Source organism: Ciona intestinalis, chromosome 8, assembly GCF_000224145.3.
Source record: "Ciona intestinalis chromosome 8, KH, whole genome shotgun sequence".
Taxonomy (NCBI): domain Eukaryota; kingdom Metazoa; phylum Chordata; class Ascidiacea; order Phlebobranchia; family Cionidae; genus Ciona; species Ciona intestinalis.
Window position 1 is genome coordinate 2,022,493 of NC_020173.2, and position 17,261 is coordinate 2,039,753.

At 35.5% G+C, this 17,261-nt stretch overlaps 5 protein-coding genes across 6 annotated transcripts; 2 read left to right on the plus strand and 3 right to left on the minus strand.

Annotated features, from left to right (window-relative positions):
• Positions 1–84: 84 nt before the first annotated feature.
• LOC100181750 (N-fatty-acyl-amino acid synthase/hydrolase PM20D1-like) lies at positions 85–3,633 on the minus strand. The gene is made up of 5 exons (XM_002122732.4): positions 2,623–3,633; positions 1,209–1,512; positions 907–1,145; positions 450–538; positions 85–374 (listed from the first exon to the last, which is right to left on the minus strand). The coding sequence occupies exons 1-5, from the start codon at positions 2,659–2,661 to the stop codon at positions 308–310; spliced, it is 738 nt and encodes a 245-aa protein (XP_002122768.3). The 5' UTR covers positions 2,662–3,633; the 3' UTR covers positions 85–307.
• Positions 3,632–4,550, plus strand: LOC100183332 (RWD domain-containing protein 4-like). The gene has a single exon (XM_002126534.5). It carries the CDS (start codon positions 3,718–3,720, stop codon positions 4,285–4,287), a length of 570 nt encoding a protein of 189 aa, XP_002126570.1. The 5' UTR covers positions 3,632–3,717; the 3' UTR covers positions 4,288–4,550.
• LOC100184131 (protein O-glucosyltransferase 1) lies at positions 4,543–8,464 on the plus strand. The gene is made up of 8 exons (XM_002126567.4): positions 4,543–4,666; positions 5,025–5,256; positions 5,790–5,928; positions 6,483–6,604; positions 6,664–6,823; positions 6,967–7,025; positions 7,402–7,626; positions 7,926–8,464. The coding sequence occupies exons 1-8, from the start codon at positions 4,567–4,569 to the stop codon at positions 8,083–8,085; spliced, it is 1,197 nt and encodes a 398-aa protein (XP_002126603.1). The 5' UTR covers positions 4,543–4,566; the 3' UTR covers positions 8,086–8,464.
• On the minus strand, positions 8,403–12,994 carry LOC100185700 (fibronectin type 3 and ankyrin repeat domains protein 1). Of its 2 annotated transcripts, none has more exons than XM_002126328.5 (12): positions 12,775–12,994; positions 12,435–12,564; positions 12,181–12,240; positions 11,855–11,979; positions 11,313–11,394; positions 11,156–11,230; positions 10,831–10,896; positions 10,175–10,340; positions 9,576–9,697; positions 9,264–9,363; positions 9,164–9,208; positions 8,403–8,844 (listed from the first exon to the last, which is right to left on the minus strand). In XM_002126328.5, the coding sequence occupies exons 1-12, from the start codon at positions 12,851–12,853 to the stop codon at positions 8,782–8,784; spliced, it is 1,113 nt and encodes a 370-aa protein (XP_002126364.1). In that variant the 5' UTR covers positions 12,854–12,994; the 3' UTR covers positions 8,403–8,781. The 2 variants fall into 2 exon arrangements, with proteins under 2 accessions (XP_002126364.1, XP_009859273.1); XM_009860971.3 differs by having other exon boundaries at positions 9,260–9,363; positions 12,775–12,908.
• Positions 12,898–16,828, minus strand: LOC100175500 (ATP-dependent DNA helicase Q5). Its single transcript, XM_002126301.4, has one exon. The coding sequence runs from the start codon at positions 16,697–16,699 to the stop codon at positions 13,355–13,357; it is 3,345 nt and encodes a 1,114-aa protein (XP_002126337.1). The 5' UTR covers positions 16,700–16,828; the 3' UTR covers positions 12,898–13,354.
• Positions 16,829–17,261: the final 433 nt, after the last annotated feature.

Consider the following 17,261-nt stretch of genomic DNA (forward strand, 5'->3'; position numbering starts at 1 on the left):
CTCACATTTACATATTCGTACTTAACGGGCTTTACATTGGTCTAAATTAAATGCGTACTTAAGACGAAAAGCAAAATATGAATATGGAAAAGTGTATATTATAATAGAGTGGGGGAAGACGGGACACTTAAGCATATATTGCCAAATATTTCCAAAATCAAAATATGAGACGGTTTTTGGGTGATACTAAATTAGCACTATCATAACTGTATTAACGGACAACAATTTCCAAAAAACTTAACAACAATTATCATCTTTACTGTGGACCGTGAAAATTCTGTCGAATATTACTGTTTTTCCCTTTTCTTTAAATGGGTACTGGTAAAACAAGATTAAAAAAGGCGCGTCTTACGCCGAGTACCGTCTCCCCACCCTAGTATATATTCTACGTGCTGGGTTAGGTCTTGCATTCAAAGGTGTATATATTCAGAATAATAGAACACATCATTACCTCTTCGTCATGGCCTAATGATACGAAAAAGCTTCTTACAGGCTGGTCTCCTTTATTCAGCATATAACTTAATGCTTCAAGGATAGCCTGCAAATCGTAGTCCCGGTTATAATCGATGCGAACTCNCAAATAAACAAATATAATTATAAGCGCTTATGGTATAATTTGGCCAGTTTAAAGTGGGCTTGCATGCAATCGGAATTTTTTAAATGGATGTTTATTGTTATTACACGGTCATATCAGCCACTGTTGGCACTTAACAGTAAACTATACTACAAAACATACAGACAGTCAATGTTTTACATATATAGTAGTGTGGGGTAACATGGGATACCTTTACCACATTATATCCCATATTTCCCGATCGTATTTTAATATCGATAATGCAAAAATATTAGAGTTGTTAGGAAACGGTTAAAACATATTCACTGTTTACTCCCAAAGTCAACACTTACCATTAGTTGGCCTTTGTTGTCAATCAAACCTCGGCCGTACATACGGTTACCATCAGGCGACTCATTTGCTCCAAATCCTTCCCAAACCCACTCTGACTGGACCACTGGTACTACGTCCATATGGGCCATGAGCAAATACGGCTGGAGAGAAGCATTCTTGCCTCGGACGGCAAGCAGCATGCTGTATCCGTTTATAATGTCATGTCGGACATACCGTGAGTGGAAAATAGCTGGGAACGCTGTAGGAAAATGTAAGCGTGCTTTTATTACGAAATATGAAAAAACACTGCGGTTACTATTACCTTGTGTTAAGTACCTTCCGAATGCTTCAAGTTGTTGCTTGTTGTAATGGTGTGGAGAGTGTGATACCGTTTCAAACTGCACCGCTCTTTTTAATCGCCCCCATGACCCAGCAGAGTCGATGTAACCTTCCGTTTCGTTCCTAGCACACGGCGGCGGTGGAGGGGGCCGGGTGTATATTAATACCGTTGTCCTCATGCAGCACAACACCAATACGGATATCAACGCAAGGAAAAGATAAGCAATTAGCTTGGCCAAAGTCTGCATGCTTATATGACCACCAAGATCCGCACTCAAGCAAGAAATCTGCAGAAAATGCTCTTTGTTTATACTGGGCCTGCTATAATTAAATCAAGACGACAGATCGTAAAACCGATCTTGACACTGTTACACATTCTCATCTTTTTAGCTACTTATAACGAAAAACACAATTTCTGACGCTTCGGTTAACTTTTCCATCAACCTTTAAATCGGCGATTTAAATACTCCCACGCATTTTTTTTGATTTTTCTCAGCCCTGTGATTTTAAAAGCGTTGCTGCATATAGCTTGTAAAGAGGAACGCCGTTCTGTAGCGTCGCAAGCGAAACACGTGTTTTATATGGTTTATACGAATTGATTAACCATTAGTATTGGTTTTACCTATTAAAAATAGTTACATATTAATTTTTAGGATAGAACACAAAAATGCGTGTTTGCATTAAGTTAACGAACCGTTGAATAAACATTAACTGCGTATTTGATTGAAAGCATGAAATGATTCTTGTAACATTTCGCTAACTAAAACATGTTGCGTGCAGGTAGTTATAAAAAATCGTTCGCTTTAAATATTTTTTATCGCTTGACTTGTTAGAATTTTACCCTTTGTACTTTACGCCATTCACAGCGCCGCGTACCTTCTCGACCGGCAATCGGATACTAGAGTGCGCCAAAACAAGCTTCCTACATGAGAAAACTGCCCTGAGTTTCATGCGGCATTACCTGTCTCCCGACCGCAACAATGCGACAAAGGCTTTAAATACGAATCTGGCGTAGCTTAGGCATCGCTATCGTTTAAATTTTTCTTTTAAGCCTTACGGTTAATATTTAAACATAGACAGATTTGATTCTAGACTGGCCTATCATACTTTCGGAACCAACAGGCCTGTATTTAGGGAAAACTCCAGTCTGCATTTGCACTTTCGCATGGTTGAATGCCCTCGAAGAGATAATCGCATGTAAACTGAATTCACGCCCTACTCTGAATCTTAACTCCCAATATGTGATAGGTAAAAAATCGGTCAATGATTAATGAAACGAAACTTTGTTAGCTTTTGGGGTTCGGGCTTAGTGCCACGGTGTTTTCCTGCGGTTCATCTTGCCAATTATACAAGTTGGGTATTAAGATCATTAGGCTAATAAGAAATAGCTAACTTACCTTATGGTTACGACGTAGAACACTTGAGAATGAATTCATGATTTTAGTTTTCTTTCTTCAACAGAATAACTAAATAAACACTTGTGGTCTGTGAGAGTGGCGATAGATTTACTATTGTATTTACTATCTCTGCAAACATGCGCGTAAAACGTGAACGCCAAACGTTACTATTCACATATAACTAGTCACGGCTATCTCTCTAACGACTAAACAACGTACTAGACTTCGTCCTCTCTTTGTTTTTTTGCAGGTAAACTGCAACCGTAACGTTTGTGGTAAAATCTAAAATGGCGTTCAAGGCCTGATTGCTGATGGTGATTGTAGGTTTTATGTCACAAAACCCCCTTTTTACGTAATGTGAATCAACCGCACTGCATTTTACTTAAAGCACACTGTCATTAAATTCTAGCATGGCCTTCTATATATTTTTCCTACAAACTGATCGACCAATATGCAATTTGCGTTACAGCCACCCTTATGTCCTTTCTGAAACGTACGTATTTAAGTCACAGGCATGTATCGCTGTGTATCTATTCGTTACGGAAGATTACAATACAAATATGCCAAAAACCAAATACCGTTTCGGTGTGGCTACTTACGTCTCATGCTTTATTCATTATAGATAAAAAAAAGTCAGAAAAAAACATTATCTAATGGGGCTTTGCACAATGTAAGTACATTTTCAGTTTTGTGCAAACTTATAAGTTGTTAAATGTAATGTGAAACCTATATTTTGGCCATAATACAAATACTTATGTTGAAGGATGCGATTTCGTAAAGAGATTGTGCGTACGTAGCTATAGCCTGACCAATTGCTCAAAATATGTTAAACGGTCCGCGTGGCAGCCAGCTGTAATATTAGTTACGTGGAAGGTATAATGTAGGAAAGGGCAAGCGACGTGTTCTCATTTGACACAGGTGTTATCAGCACGCATTATATTTTTTTGTCCTTTTATTATAATTTGGAATATAATATGTAAATAAATTAAAGTTTACTCACTACGTTTAGGTGTATATGATAATTAAGTAAATTTGTTAAATTGAAAAGTTATTTTTGTTTATCAATGCTATTTTAAAAGTAAATTACTGAATGTAATGGCTGTTAATGAACAGCAAGAAGAAGAGAGAGAAGTACTTGCTTCTATATTTGAAGATGACACTGCTTTTAAGCAAATTTCAGAGACATGTTTCCAATACAAAATTGGTGAAGACGGTCACCCTAAATCGTTTCTATTTGAGATTATATGGACACCAGAATATCCTGAAAAGGCTCCTGAAATAAACTTGAATGCATTTTATAACAATCATGTTCTCGCTAATGTAAAAGTAAGCATTGTGGACCAACTTAAAGAACAATGTGAAATTATGTTGGGAGACGCTATGGTGTTTACAATCATAGATTGGGCTAAAGAAAACCATGAACAGTTAATGGCTGAGCAGCCATTACAAGTTGTATCACCTAAAATTGTGACTGATACTGAAAAAACAGAGGCTCCAGTTGCTAAAGTAAAAGAGAAAAAAGAGCAACTTTCAAAAGCTCAAAAGAGGAAAATGGCAGATCGTGTAGGAGTAACTGGTGAACGACCAAGAGGTTGGAACTGGGTAGATCCAATAAAACATTTAAGTCAAACAGGCCGTGCGCATGAACGTGAAGAAAACACTTAATACTTCGTTAATTGACAATCTAAATCCTGTATATGCAACAATACTGGTTTTAGATATTTATTTTATAAAATTTACTGCAATTTGGTGTAGTATTTATTACCAGCACTCAACTGCTTTTTTGCCTGTTAGGCCATAATTGACAACAACTTGCTTGTATGTTTTTAATGCAGTTTTTTCTCATTTAAAATTCTGACATAGTATCGGACTGATCATATCAGAATATTGTTTACAAATCTTAAACAATCTCCTTCCTAAAACTATAGGTTACCCACTGTTGTCATGCTACACCTCCATTCAAAACATTATAAAATATCTGCCTTGCACACTGTATTATTCGTTTCTGTGATATGGGCCAATCTTAGCAGAGCCAGTGCAAAAGGTATCCATTTAAAATTTAAATAAAAGTAGTGTATTTTACATGTAACAACAAATACATGTGTTTTAATTTAAATATTAGTGGATGTATTTTAAACTTAACAACAAATATAAGTATTAAAGTATATTTATATTTTAAATTTGAATATTAGTGAAGGTATTTTAAATTTAACAACAAATACATGTATTTGAAATTTAAATAATAGAATATTTATTTTAAAAACATATTAAAATGCAGGTATTTTTAATGTTTAAGTTTAAATACAAACATATGTAATTTAAACACTAGTAGTAAGATTTACATACCAGTTAATGTTTAACAATAATGTTGACCAAGTAAGCTAATTCATGCCAACTTTCAGAACCTAATTGGCAAGTGTATTTGGATGCAATATCTGAAGCTGCTGCCAATTACACTTCATGTGGTGGCAATTGTACTTGTCACTCAGATGTTATAACCTCTGATTTAAAATTATGGAGAGAGAGAGGTGGAATCACCAACGAAGATATGAAACGTGGGCTTGAAAGATCGGTTCATTACCAAATTATTGACCATAAGTTATACAGACAAGATAAATGCATGTTTCCTTCAAGGTATTATTCTATATGGTATATATATAGTACTGTGGGGTACGATAGGAGAATACCATTATCAACTAAATCCTATAATTCAATAATTCATGATTGTGTTTATAACAATTAACTAACAACATTCTTTTAGAGTTGTTGCGCCAAGTTTAAATAATTTTAACCCAAATTATCAGCAACACATAAAACAATTTAAAAAATAGAAAAAAAGCTCTTCTAAAATAATCACCCACAAAGTAACATACTTGGTAACTCGTAAGCTGGCATGAGGTGTATAAAACAGAACACCTGTGGTTAACAACTGTTGTTTCAGGCCACGCGAGGATGAAGTAAATTACAAAAATAACATTTTCTCCTACCCTACTATAAAAAATCAATTAGTTTATAGGCTATATATATATATATATACCAGATGAGTCTAATAAACAAAAAACTATTTTGCAGTATGCCTGGTCGCAGAAATAACAGAATAAACTATTTAGTTTAAGCGTCATATATTTTAAGTAAAACATTAAAATAAATTGTGTCTACTTTTAAAGGTGCTCTGGTATCGAACATTTTATATTGGAAATCATAAACGATCTGCCTGACATGGAACTTGGGATAAATGTTCATGATTGGCCACAAGTTATGAAGCATTCACCATATCCTATGCCCATATTATCCTTCAGCAAAGTGGTAGGTAGGGGCAAAGACTTGTATATTTTGATACATTTACATTATATGGTTGTGTGTATGGTGGAAATATTTTGTGATTAACATTGATTGCAATCTCAGTGTATGTGTTGTCTTTATACAACAGGTCGGAAAAATATTCCAAATCTAATTTAACTCAGTTAAATGTAGAAGTACAACTGATTTATCCTCGCATTGCGGGGCAGTAACAGTCTTTATAACATGCGTATTCTGTTTCACACACATTGTGCCTTGTTACCAGTCTTAACAACTATTCAATTTGTGGGTAATTACATTTTATGATTTTTATTATTTTTTAATATATGAGTGACAATTTGGGTAGCTAATTCATGATCACTGGGTTAGAGCAACAATTGAGTGTCTTGCCCAAGGAACACACCTGCCTACTAATTAACAATAGTACCATTGATGAGCTTTGAACCCAAAACCTCTGGGTTAGAAGCAGGTGCGCTAACAACTGTACTACACCCTAGTAAAAATAAAACAAAGGGTTCCTGTTATCTAAAACTAAAATTAACCATTATTTTTACTATTAGGCTAAGGAACATCAGGATATTATGTATCCAGCTTGGACATTTTGGGCCGGTGGTCCAGCAGTGTGGCCAATATATAGGAATGGCCTTGGCCGTTGGGACCTTATGAGAAAGGACCTTAAGAAGTATGTATGCATTTTTATTAGGTTTTTAAAAGTATTTTACAAAATTATCTAAAATTTAGAAAAGACAATGAATTTCCATGGGAAAAGAAACAAAATATTGGATTTTTTCGTGGTTCACGAACAAGTAGTGAAAGAGATCCGTTAGTTTTATTATCTCGTGAAAATCCAGATCTTGTTGATGCTCAATACACAAAGAACCAAGCCTGGAAATCTAAAAAGGTTAAAACAAACTTATTAAAAAAAACAAGCACATTTAAATATACACAATACCTTATGCCTAATGAAACATACTAACATGTCATTGTATATTTTATTACTACAACACGCCCCTTAACATTCATTTCAGTCGTTCTCTTCTTTAGGACACGCTAGGAGCAGAACCTGCCGAAATTGTACATCTACTTGATCACTGTCAATATAAGTACGACTGTTGTGCATTTAAGTGATTAATATTGTTGTAAAATAGCTTTACATACAGTATAAAGGTGGCTGTACACAGTATCTGGAATTCTACCGTTTTGTCCGGATTTGGCTGCCGCATGCGGAACTCGGTAATGGGTTTGCATACGACTTTGCAGGCAAATTTGCATGCCGGATACTGTGTACAGCCACCTTAAAGCGCTTCTGCAAAATAACTGCTTTTGGGTTTTAAATAGCAATTTTTACTTAGTTTTACTAAACGTAATCAAGTTATATGCGGTAACTATTAAGTAGGCGGAGGGCTTATGAAACAGAATCCTGTCCTCACCATGTGAGGATAAAAAGTAACAGTATTGAGTAATTCATCCATCAATCAGATACTTGTTCAATTTCCGAGGGGTTGCTGCAAGTTTCAGACTGAAACATCTGTTCCTATGCGGCTCACTTGTATTCCACGTTGGTGAAGATTGGTTGGAGTTCTTTTACCCAGCACTGAAGCCTTGGGTCCACTATATACCTGTTTCACCAAGTTTGAATGAGGTGAAAGACCTGATTAATTTTGCAAAGGAAAATGATGAAGTTGTGAAAAAGATTGCAAATAGGTAAATCTGGTTTTAGATGCTGTGTGTTTACAAAAAGAAACCTATTAGTTTAGTGAGTTTAGTTCAGGATATTGAGTGTATATGCCCTTCTTATCATTTAGATCAGGTTTGTATTTTGTAAAAGCTGTTTAGATCAGATTTTTGTTTTATTATAAAGAGTTGTATATGTTCCAAATTCCAAGCAGATTGTTTATTGTATGTACATCAAAACAGGTTTGTATTTTGTAATAAAGGATGAACATTAAACAATATGCTTTAACTTTACTTAATAATTGGAATACTGCATTTTGATTAAACAGGGGAAAGAGATTCATTACCAAACATCTTAAAATGGATGACATCTCGTGTTATTGGAAGAAACTGCTTTTCCAATATGCTGAACTCCTAAAATATAAAGTGGGAAGGAGAATGGAGTATCAGGAAATTGTTTCTCCCCACAAGCACAAATCAGAATTGTGATTTTTTAAAAAAATTTTTTTTTTTTTTTCAACTGTGCTAATCTTTACCTAAGTATTTTGTTAACTTTATATCCAGATTTATTTATGAAAACCTAGATACACCTTTTAATAATCAACAGGATAATTTGTACTGTCTGGTATATACAACTGCAGCATACTGTGTTAACTATGGCTGTACATACATGCTGCAGACTACTAACACTGATTACATGATAACTCTCATAATCAGTTATCTCAACTTTACAAAAACAGTAGACACGACATGTGGATTTCAAAGTGATTCTAAAGAATTTGCACTTCATTCTAACACAATCATCATTTTACATCAGTGCTCTAATGTATTTTAACAAGTTACAAAAATAAAAATGTGTACACACCAATTACGAATACAAACCTATCTATGTTTCATTTAAAGAAAAACTGCAGACTTTTAAGAAGGTAACGGAATGTTGTTATATTACAAATTGCCTTTTTTGCCCTTATAACCAGCAATAAGCAGTTGGGTAATTAACAATGTAAAGCATCTGGAAAATTGTCTTTATAAAAGCATTGCACAAGCTAGTAGAAAAGCTTTTGATCCGTAAATGAAGATATAAAAATGTGAGCGGAAACTTCACAGTCGGCTACGTGACAACAGATAAAACAACAAAGTGCTGTAACAAATGAACTAATTAAAACTGAGGTGAGGTCCGGGGCATTACTTGGTTGTAGTAACATTTGTATGGCTTCTCTGCATCTCCTCAAACAGCTTGACAATGGGCTGTCAATAGAAATGAATAAATGTGTCATCTTTTTATTGCAAGGCAAATGTTATTACACTTTTTAATCACTTTGCGCCTGCTTTTAAGTTATTACATTTGTCACAAAATGTTTTAATGTTTTTCTATATGGCTAACAATTTGGACAAACCATTAGTGACCACTGGGATGGAGAAATAACTAAAGTGCCTTACACAAAGACACAACCATGCAACGGTAGCAGTGTCGTCCTAATAATTGTGCCATCGCACCAGACAAAGAAAAGAAATGCATTTTTAATACAGAAACTAAGTACAAAAAAATTGAACATCATCATCTTACCCTGCGGTCGAAAGACATCGCCATCTCGAGAGCAGTTTTTCCATGCTGTGTAAATAAAGTTAAAATAGACAAGTTTTTGGTAGAGAGACTACATACATACTCCACTTCTTATTTTGGTGTCTGCCCCACTTTCCAAGAGAAGTTCCACTAATTTAAGATGTCCATTCAGAGATGCAATCATGAGGGCTGTTTTGCCATCACTATAAAGAAAAAGAAAAGATTCAAGCTTAATTTTACAGCAGTGTTTCCCGTTGAAAAGTTTAAAACATAAATATCTCCGAAAATATGTGACGGATTTTGAAAAGCTTGGAATCAACAAATTCAGAATCGAATACACTTTTAATTGAGACTTGTAAACACCAAACATGCAACATTTTATACTTTAAAAGATGGTTTATATGGGACAACATACTGGTCTACAGCATTGACGTTAGCTCCTGCAGATAGAAGAACAGCAGCCACTTCAGCATTTCCTGTGATAGCAGCACATCTTATTAGGGGTGTCCATCCCGATGAAGCAGCTTTTAAATCAACCTGGTGTAAAGTTTATTGAATTAATAGGTATATTGTTCTGCATGGGTGAGGTACTGCAGCATGACACATGGAATCTGAGATTAAAACTAGATTTGGCCCATTATCTCAAATAACATATATACCTAAAAATTCACATTATTTATGAAACTCGCTCTCTGAATGGCTGAAGAAGTATGCAGTTATGAGAATTGGAAACTGATCCAGGACAATTATTGCTGCTACCATTGTGGATGTGTGGGTTTTTTATTGAGAAACCTAACTGTCATTGCTCAAACTCACTAATAGGTTCAAAATTGTCAGCCATAGAGATAGGAAGAAAAAATTCACCCACTAAGGTAAATATACTGAATCTTAAGTGCGCATAAAAAATTGGGCAACCATGTTATAACAACTCTCTTTGCTTCACCATGCGAGAAAAAAGGAAAAAAAGTTGTTTCTTTTACTATACCTAATTTTTATATTTCAAATAAAAAGTACCTTGGCACCATCATCTAATATCCATTGTATCAATGCACAGTTCTGCCCATCTATTGCCCAGTGAAGTGGCGAGCTACCACCCCTGTCAGCTGAATTCCAGTTAGCTCCAGCTTCCTTAAGTCGTTGAACCACTGGACCATGCCCGGAATAACAAGCCATCATCAAACTAAAAAAAAAAAATTAAAAAAAAATTTGAAACAAAAATAATTTTTTCGATTTTTCTTTAAATAAGAGACTGATAATGCCATATTTGGCAAACTTTTGTTAAACTTTATTTTTTTTGTTACATATTTCGTGGAATTAGTTACATGGGAGTCACTTCAATACATGGGCAGATGACGTAGATCTGAGAAAAGGACTTGGTGTTTTTGTTCAGGGAGAAGAGAATGTCTCTTTACACCAACTGTTGCAATAACAATAGTCTATATTAAAATCTACCAATTAAGCAAAACACCTGCCCAGTTGTAATCTTTCAAATTAAATAATCTCCAGAATTACATAAAGGCAGGTGTTTATAACTACCATCGATATAACAAAATCAATATACTAAACATGCTTAAGCAATTACTCTAAACATAAATTTCGCAGCTTTACGCCAGGTGCTATTTTGTGAATGCTTATATAATATATAGTAATATGTACAGATGGCTTTGTACCTGTTTTTTCCACTTGAATTAGTAGCGTTGACATCTGCGCGTGATTCAATCAGATACTCCACTATGCTGAAGCACAAAAGAAGTATAAACATCATTAAATTGAGCTTACTATTATGCTTGCTGTATAGCCGGCCCATTCAGTTTACTATGTCAACTAACATCAGTGTTTCCTTTCATATTTTCTACAAAAAGCAGTGGTCAACACTGTAGTCAGGTAATTCATTTTAGATTTAGTATGGAAAGGTGGAAATGTTGAAAAAAGTACTGCAAAAATATGATTTTGGAATTGGGAACACGAGTAAATGCCATTCACAAGCATACGTACTTGAGATAACCTTTCTGACAAGCGTTCATCAAAGGAGTGAAGCCAAATTTGTCGTGTACATCCACATTCACTTCCCTGTGTCAATAAAGCAAGTTAAAACGACAATAAGGATGAATGGTTACTGTTTGATGATGGATTTAGTGTGCACTTAAACAACCTGGATTCCATTATCTTCGTAACCATTTCAATGTCGCCTTTAATCGTTGCTCTGTGTAGTTGATCACTTGTGTAAGGCTCATCTGATAAGGAAAAAGTTACAAATTATATGTTGAACAGTCAATTTCACTACAAAACTGCCTTTAATTTCTGCTTTATTAGTTAAAAACCTTTATGCCCTCCCCAAAAACAAAGGCAGTTTTACTTGGATATATTTTAACTTGATTTTTTGTATGATTATTAATAGATATAACAAATTATCTAAACCAGTTTTGTCAAAATACCGACTTTGTACAAGCTGTACCAACAACAGCATGGTCATCCACTTCATTTGATAAAAGTTTACAAATATTGTTATTGAATGTTAAAATCTTGCTGCTAATTCAGACCAAATCAAAGGAGCCATGTTAAGGAAGTACACAGGGAGTAAATTTCAACACATCATATCATAGTATCTTGCACTACATTAATTATTCATAAACTACAAGCAGAACAAATTAGGGAAATCGATGCTCCACCCACAGAAGCTTAAGAAACACTCACTGGTTGTGTATACATGAAGATTGGGACTGAAGCTCACGTCTCCATCACTTGTGCTTACTTTCAAGCGGTAGTTATACGCATGTAGTGGGTCAAGACCCTCTATTTTGTAATTTTCACCATAACCGCTGTAAAGCAAAATGCAAAAGTTATTCCTTTTACTTCTGCTACTAGGCATAAATCCATAATATCAATATTCTTTCAACGGCTCATCTGGTATGGTAAAAACATAGTGGGTTTCAAATTTCCATAAATTTTCGTTTGATCTTTGACATACCACATTTTTTGTTCTTATTGGTGGTTATACAAATACAAACAGTAGCACTTACATATACACAGTCGAATATTCATGAGTGCGACGGTCCTCCTCCTGAAGTTCATACTTCAACCTAAAACAAATATAACACATGGCAGCACAAACATACATGTATAAACCTCAATTTTCTCCAAACAAAGTCACTCACAAACAGTTACACTGAACAGCAAAACAAACAGGAACATCAAGTTGCCAAATAACAGCCATTGCCTAATGCTTTGGTGTATATAAATACTGCCTAGGCAAATTTACATAAGATTTTCAAACCTCTTATCTCCTTTTAAACTGGCACCATCGCTTGGCTGTTCCCATGACAACTCAATACTGTGGTGGTCGACTTTTGCTACCACTGGAGACTGAGGTGCAAGAACACCATTTTCATAGTGGTTCGTAGTACCTTAAAAAATTGTAATGTAGAAAACATTTTTTATTAAAAATTTTAACAGGAACATATTTTTCTTAAAAAATCTTTTTTTTACGGCCTTTTTGTATACTTTTACAATGTTTAGGCTGGAGAGAGCAGTAAAAGCTATTCTGAATGAAAAGCCGTGTTAACTTTACAGTTGGAGTACCAAGAACAGTAGTGAATTCAAAGAATTTTTCTTACCATTTCTTGAGCTATTCCTGCTTGACTCTGCCCCATCCGCTTGGACCCGGTGAGCTGACTTGGAAAGTCTTTGTAGCATTTTTATACAACTACATATGAAGTCGAAACCCTAAACCTTGGTAACTATGCCAATACTTGCATTATCACCACCGCAATGGAATTATAAACAGAGAACGAAAAACTGAAGCACTTAAATAACATTGCAGACAAAATCAGAAATTGTATATCAAAAATTAGCAAAACACAGAGTGAAAAAATATGAGTTAAACGAAAATCTCCCTGGGCAAGTTACGCAGCACTCACAAAATATTGAGATAAATTTTGGCAGGTAACAAAGTATACTTAAACAGCACATGCCTTTTCAAGTCCACACACACATATGCAATTTTCAAGTCCACATATATATCCACAGTGGTGTAAATAAGAATTTCTGACAAAACACTTGCTATGCAAAGAAAATATTTTGCCGTTTATTTGTGTAGTGAACTTAAGTTTTTAAAAACGAATTAGTTACAGAATGAATTATGACAGAAATAACAATTATAGTACGAGAAAACTGAAGACATGGATGGCTTTAGAACTAAGGCACAAAAAATTGCATTGCATCCGTGTAAGCAAAATCAAGTCTATTAACGTCATCAAGGCAAGTACAATGCTTGTTTCGGAAATATTTATTAATCACAAGTTTCACAGCTTTCCGCACACCTTTTTCAGAAGTAATTCGAATATCTTCTTGTATTAGATGAGTCAGCTTACGAGCTAATGATTTAAACAGAGGTTTTGTCGAGATCTGACCCATTTTAAACGGCCCAGACAGTAGCTTAACAACCAGCGCCGCATCCTCTTTACAATCCCTTAAACCAAGAGGTTTATGTTGCGTGTTACTACTCACTGTCTTATTTTCTTCATGTGTCGTATCTGGTGCCATTTTCTGTTCTTTTAGTTCCACCATTGGCAAGGGTTGCTTCATTAAAATTGAAGTTTTAACAGCTGGATGCTTTGTTGAAGTTGAACATTCAACTGGTGTTGTGCTGTCAGGACTGTCACATTTAATAAGAGCTTTTAATGGTGGTTCGGTATCATTTTCTTCATTCTCAGAGTCCGATATTACAATCACTTCTTTGACTTTTGCCAAATTCTTAACGAAACTTTGCTTTTTAATTTTTTGAAGCCACGAGACTATAGTTTTGCAGCTTTTCTGAACATCAGACTCATCAGGTATTTCATCGCCCTTATGCGTAATTTCAGGTTCAATTTGAGCAGCTGGCTGGTCTCTCGAACTTGGCTCAATGGCTTTAAAACCAACCTTTCGACATTTTGCTTCCAATACTTCATTTTTCTTCACATTTATACCTTTATTTTTGCATTCAGGTTTTACTTTAGCTTCTGGCTGGTTACTAGAACTTGGTTTAGGGTCTTCAAAACCAACACCTTTTTGTTTTATTTCTAGTACTTCATTTTTCTTCACATTTATACAGGTATTTTTGTATTCAGGTTTTACTTTAGCTTCTGGCTGGTCACTAGAACTTGGTTTAGGGTCTTTAAAACCAACACCTTTTTGTTTTATTTCTAGTACTTCATTCTTCACATTTATGGCTTTTTTCACATCTGTGCTTTTATTTTTGTTTGCTTCACTGATCTTTTCTTCAGCTGATTTGAATGGCCACTGTGGTGGGGTGGTGTCTTCTTTGATGTTTATATACCGTTCAATGCTAATAGACCGTATATCATCATTGAACATGATGCTTTTCTCTTTGCTGGTAGCAGGCAATTTCTCAACAGATGTATCACTCAACAAGCTTGAAGCTGACACAAAAGCACTTTGCGTGTCAAATGAGCGGTAGTTCATGCAGCCACTGTTTGTACTTAAGCCATGGCAACGGCGTTTTGGTTTATAACTTGCTGACTGCATGTAATCAGCAGAAGCATCATTTTCATTACGATTATCCTGTATTGGAGTTTCATTTTCCTCTTTTACTTTGGACTTAGTTAAAGATGGGTTAGCGGAGTGTAACAACTTTTCAGATGTGTTTTTCTTTATTTCTTTGACATGTTTAACAATGCACGCTCTGTAACCAATCGCAGTTGTTGCTACTTTAAACACACTATGCTCAATATCAGCAGCATTTACTCTTGCTTTCCAAACAGCAGAAGCGGTATCTTTTTGATAAAATGTCCGGTAATTATCCAACAAAGAGCTGTTTAAACTTTCCCAGCAACTTAATCTCACCTTCCAGTCACATTTAGCGATGCGGGTTGCATCAGGATCAATAAGAGGACAATCTTCTGGAGGTGGCGAGGTGCATGTCTCCTTTCTTGAGTGTCCAGAAGAAGATGCGTTACGAAACGAAAACTGCTTCTTAAAAAATTTCTGCCACTCTGAACTGTCAGCAATTCTATCTTGTGAGTCAGGGGCACCCGTATCATCATCTACCGTTCTTTCAATGCCATATCCCTTTTTACCACCAGCATAAAGGCTAGGGTCATAACTTGCTGATGTTCCATCTAAGCACAAGTGGGATGTATCACGTTCTGGTCTTTTTTTTGTGGATCCAATACCATACCCACCCAAAGTATGGATGTTACGTGTTTGAGTTTCAACTTGCTTTGGATTCTTACAAGAATCACACTGATCGTTACAATCCGGCATAGCGTCATTAAAAAACGCAGCGATTGCAGCATGACGACACTTACTCCCCTCACAATAATTCACCAGACTAGAAAAGTTTTCAGTAATGGCTTGCACATGCTTCTTAAATTGAGTTTCCGATTTTGACTTTGCCCTTTTTCTGTCAAAATCTTTTCTAATCAAAAAATTTATATTATTTCGGTCGGTTCTAGAGTAATACAACCTGCACAACGACTGCTCTCCATCTCTTCCAGCCCTTCCAGATTCTTGGTAATATCCTGCCATTGATTTTGGAATAGTCCAGTGCGCCACAAATCTAACATTAGACTTATCCACCCCCATACCAAAACTAACGGTTGCAACAATTATTGGCACTTTACCCGAAGTCCAATCAGTCTGAACAGACTCTCTTTCTTTGTTAGATAATCCAGCATGATAGGGTTTTGCAAGCAAACCACGTTTTAGCAATTCAGCAGAAATTGTCATGCAGTCTTCTCGTTTGTGGCAGTAAACAATACCTGCCCCTTCTGGCTTTGATTTTGCAATAGAGATTTTTAAAGCCTTTTGGCAGAACTTTTGCAGGTCCAGGTAGCAGTCACCAACTAATTCCTTAACCTTAACATCATAATACAAATTAGGCCTAAACACCCCAGTATTAAAAATAGCCGTTGAAGTAGGTAGGTGCAGTAAGTTGAAGATATCTTTTTGAACTTCAGCTGTAGCGGTAGCTGTAAGAGCTATGCACTGAACATTAACCAGCTTTTGTCGAAGAGACCCAAGTTTCATATAATCTGGCCGAAAATCATGGCCCCATTGCGAGACACAATGGGCTTCATCTATAATCAACATAGATATTTTACTTCTTGCATGCAGCTTCATAACTAGTTCCATAAATGCTGCTGTAGCTGTTTGTTCAGGAGTAATGTACAGAAGTCTACAACTTGAATCCGGGCTAAACAAGTCAGCCAAGACTTCATTACGTTCAGATACAGTTTGTTTTGAGTTCAGAGTTCTAGCAACAATGTTAAACCTCTTGAGATGGTTCAACTGGTCACACATAAGAGCAATTAAAGGCGAAATAACTAAGCTTACTCCTCCAAAGAAAACTGCAGGCAGTTGGTAACAAAGTGACTTTCCAGCACCTGTTGGCATGGAAACAAACGCATCCTTTTTTCGTTGGCATATCTTCAAAATTGCTTCTTTCTGCACTTGACTTTTGAACTGTTTATGCTTAAATGTGTTGTGTAAAATGTGAGTTATTTTTAGCACATCAACTGGGTCTCTCTCCCCACCCATTGCTTAGTTAAATGAAGTTTGCTCTTGAACAACAGATTAATAAGATCCAGGAAACACACATGAGATATAGGAGCACTGAGTAACAGGGTATTACTATGTAGGCTATCACATATTTCTACATGCTTTTACCTAAATAAAGTGAAAAAGTATTACATTAACAGTATAGTTTGGATTTGTTAGCACATGTAGCATATTATAGACATTACACATATATATTTATATAAATGCGATATGACAATTTATTTTATGAGCATAAATGACTTCAAAAATTATAAAATACCTTTAGTTAGTTGCCTAGTTAGGTTATATAACCCCTAACACCTACAGATTACTCATGTAATTCTCCAGCTGACTTGACATTTGTCATCTCGTTTTTAAAGTAGGGTGCGGTTCGCTACAGACGTGTAGTGGCAAAACTAACAAAATCGCAAAACATCCGACCGTCAAAAACTAAACAACGTTTTCTAATACGTAACAGCGACGAGTCTTCGCAACAAACAACTATCAATAAAGAAAGAATCGCAAAACAAATTTGAACTTTCTTTAACAAGGGTATTACCCG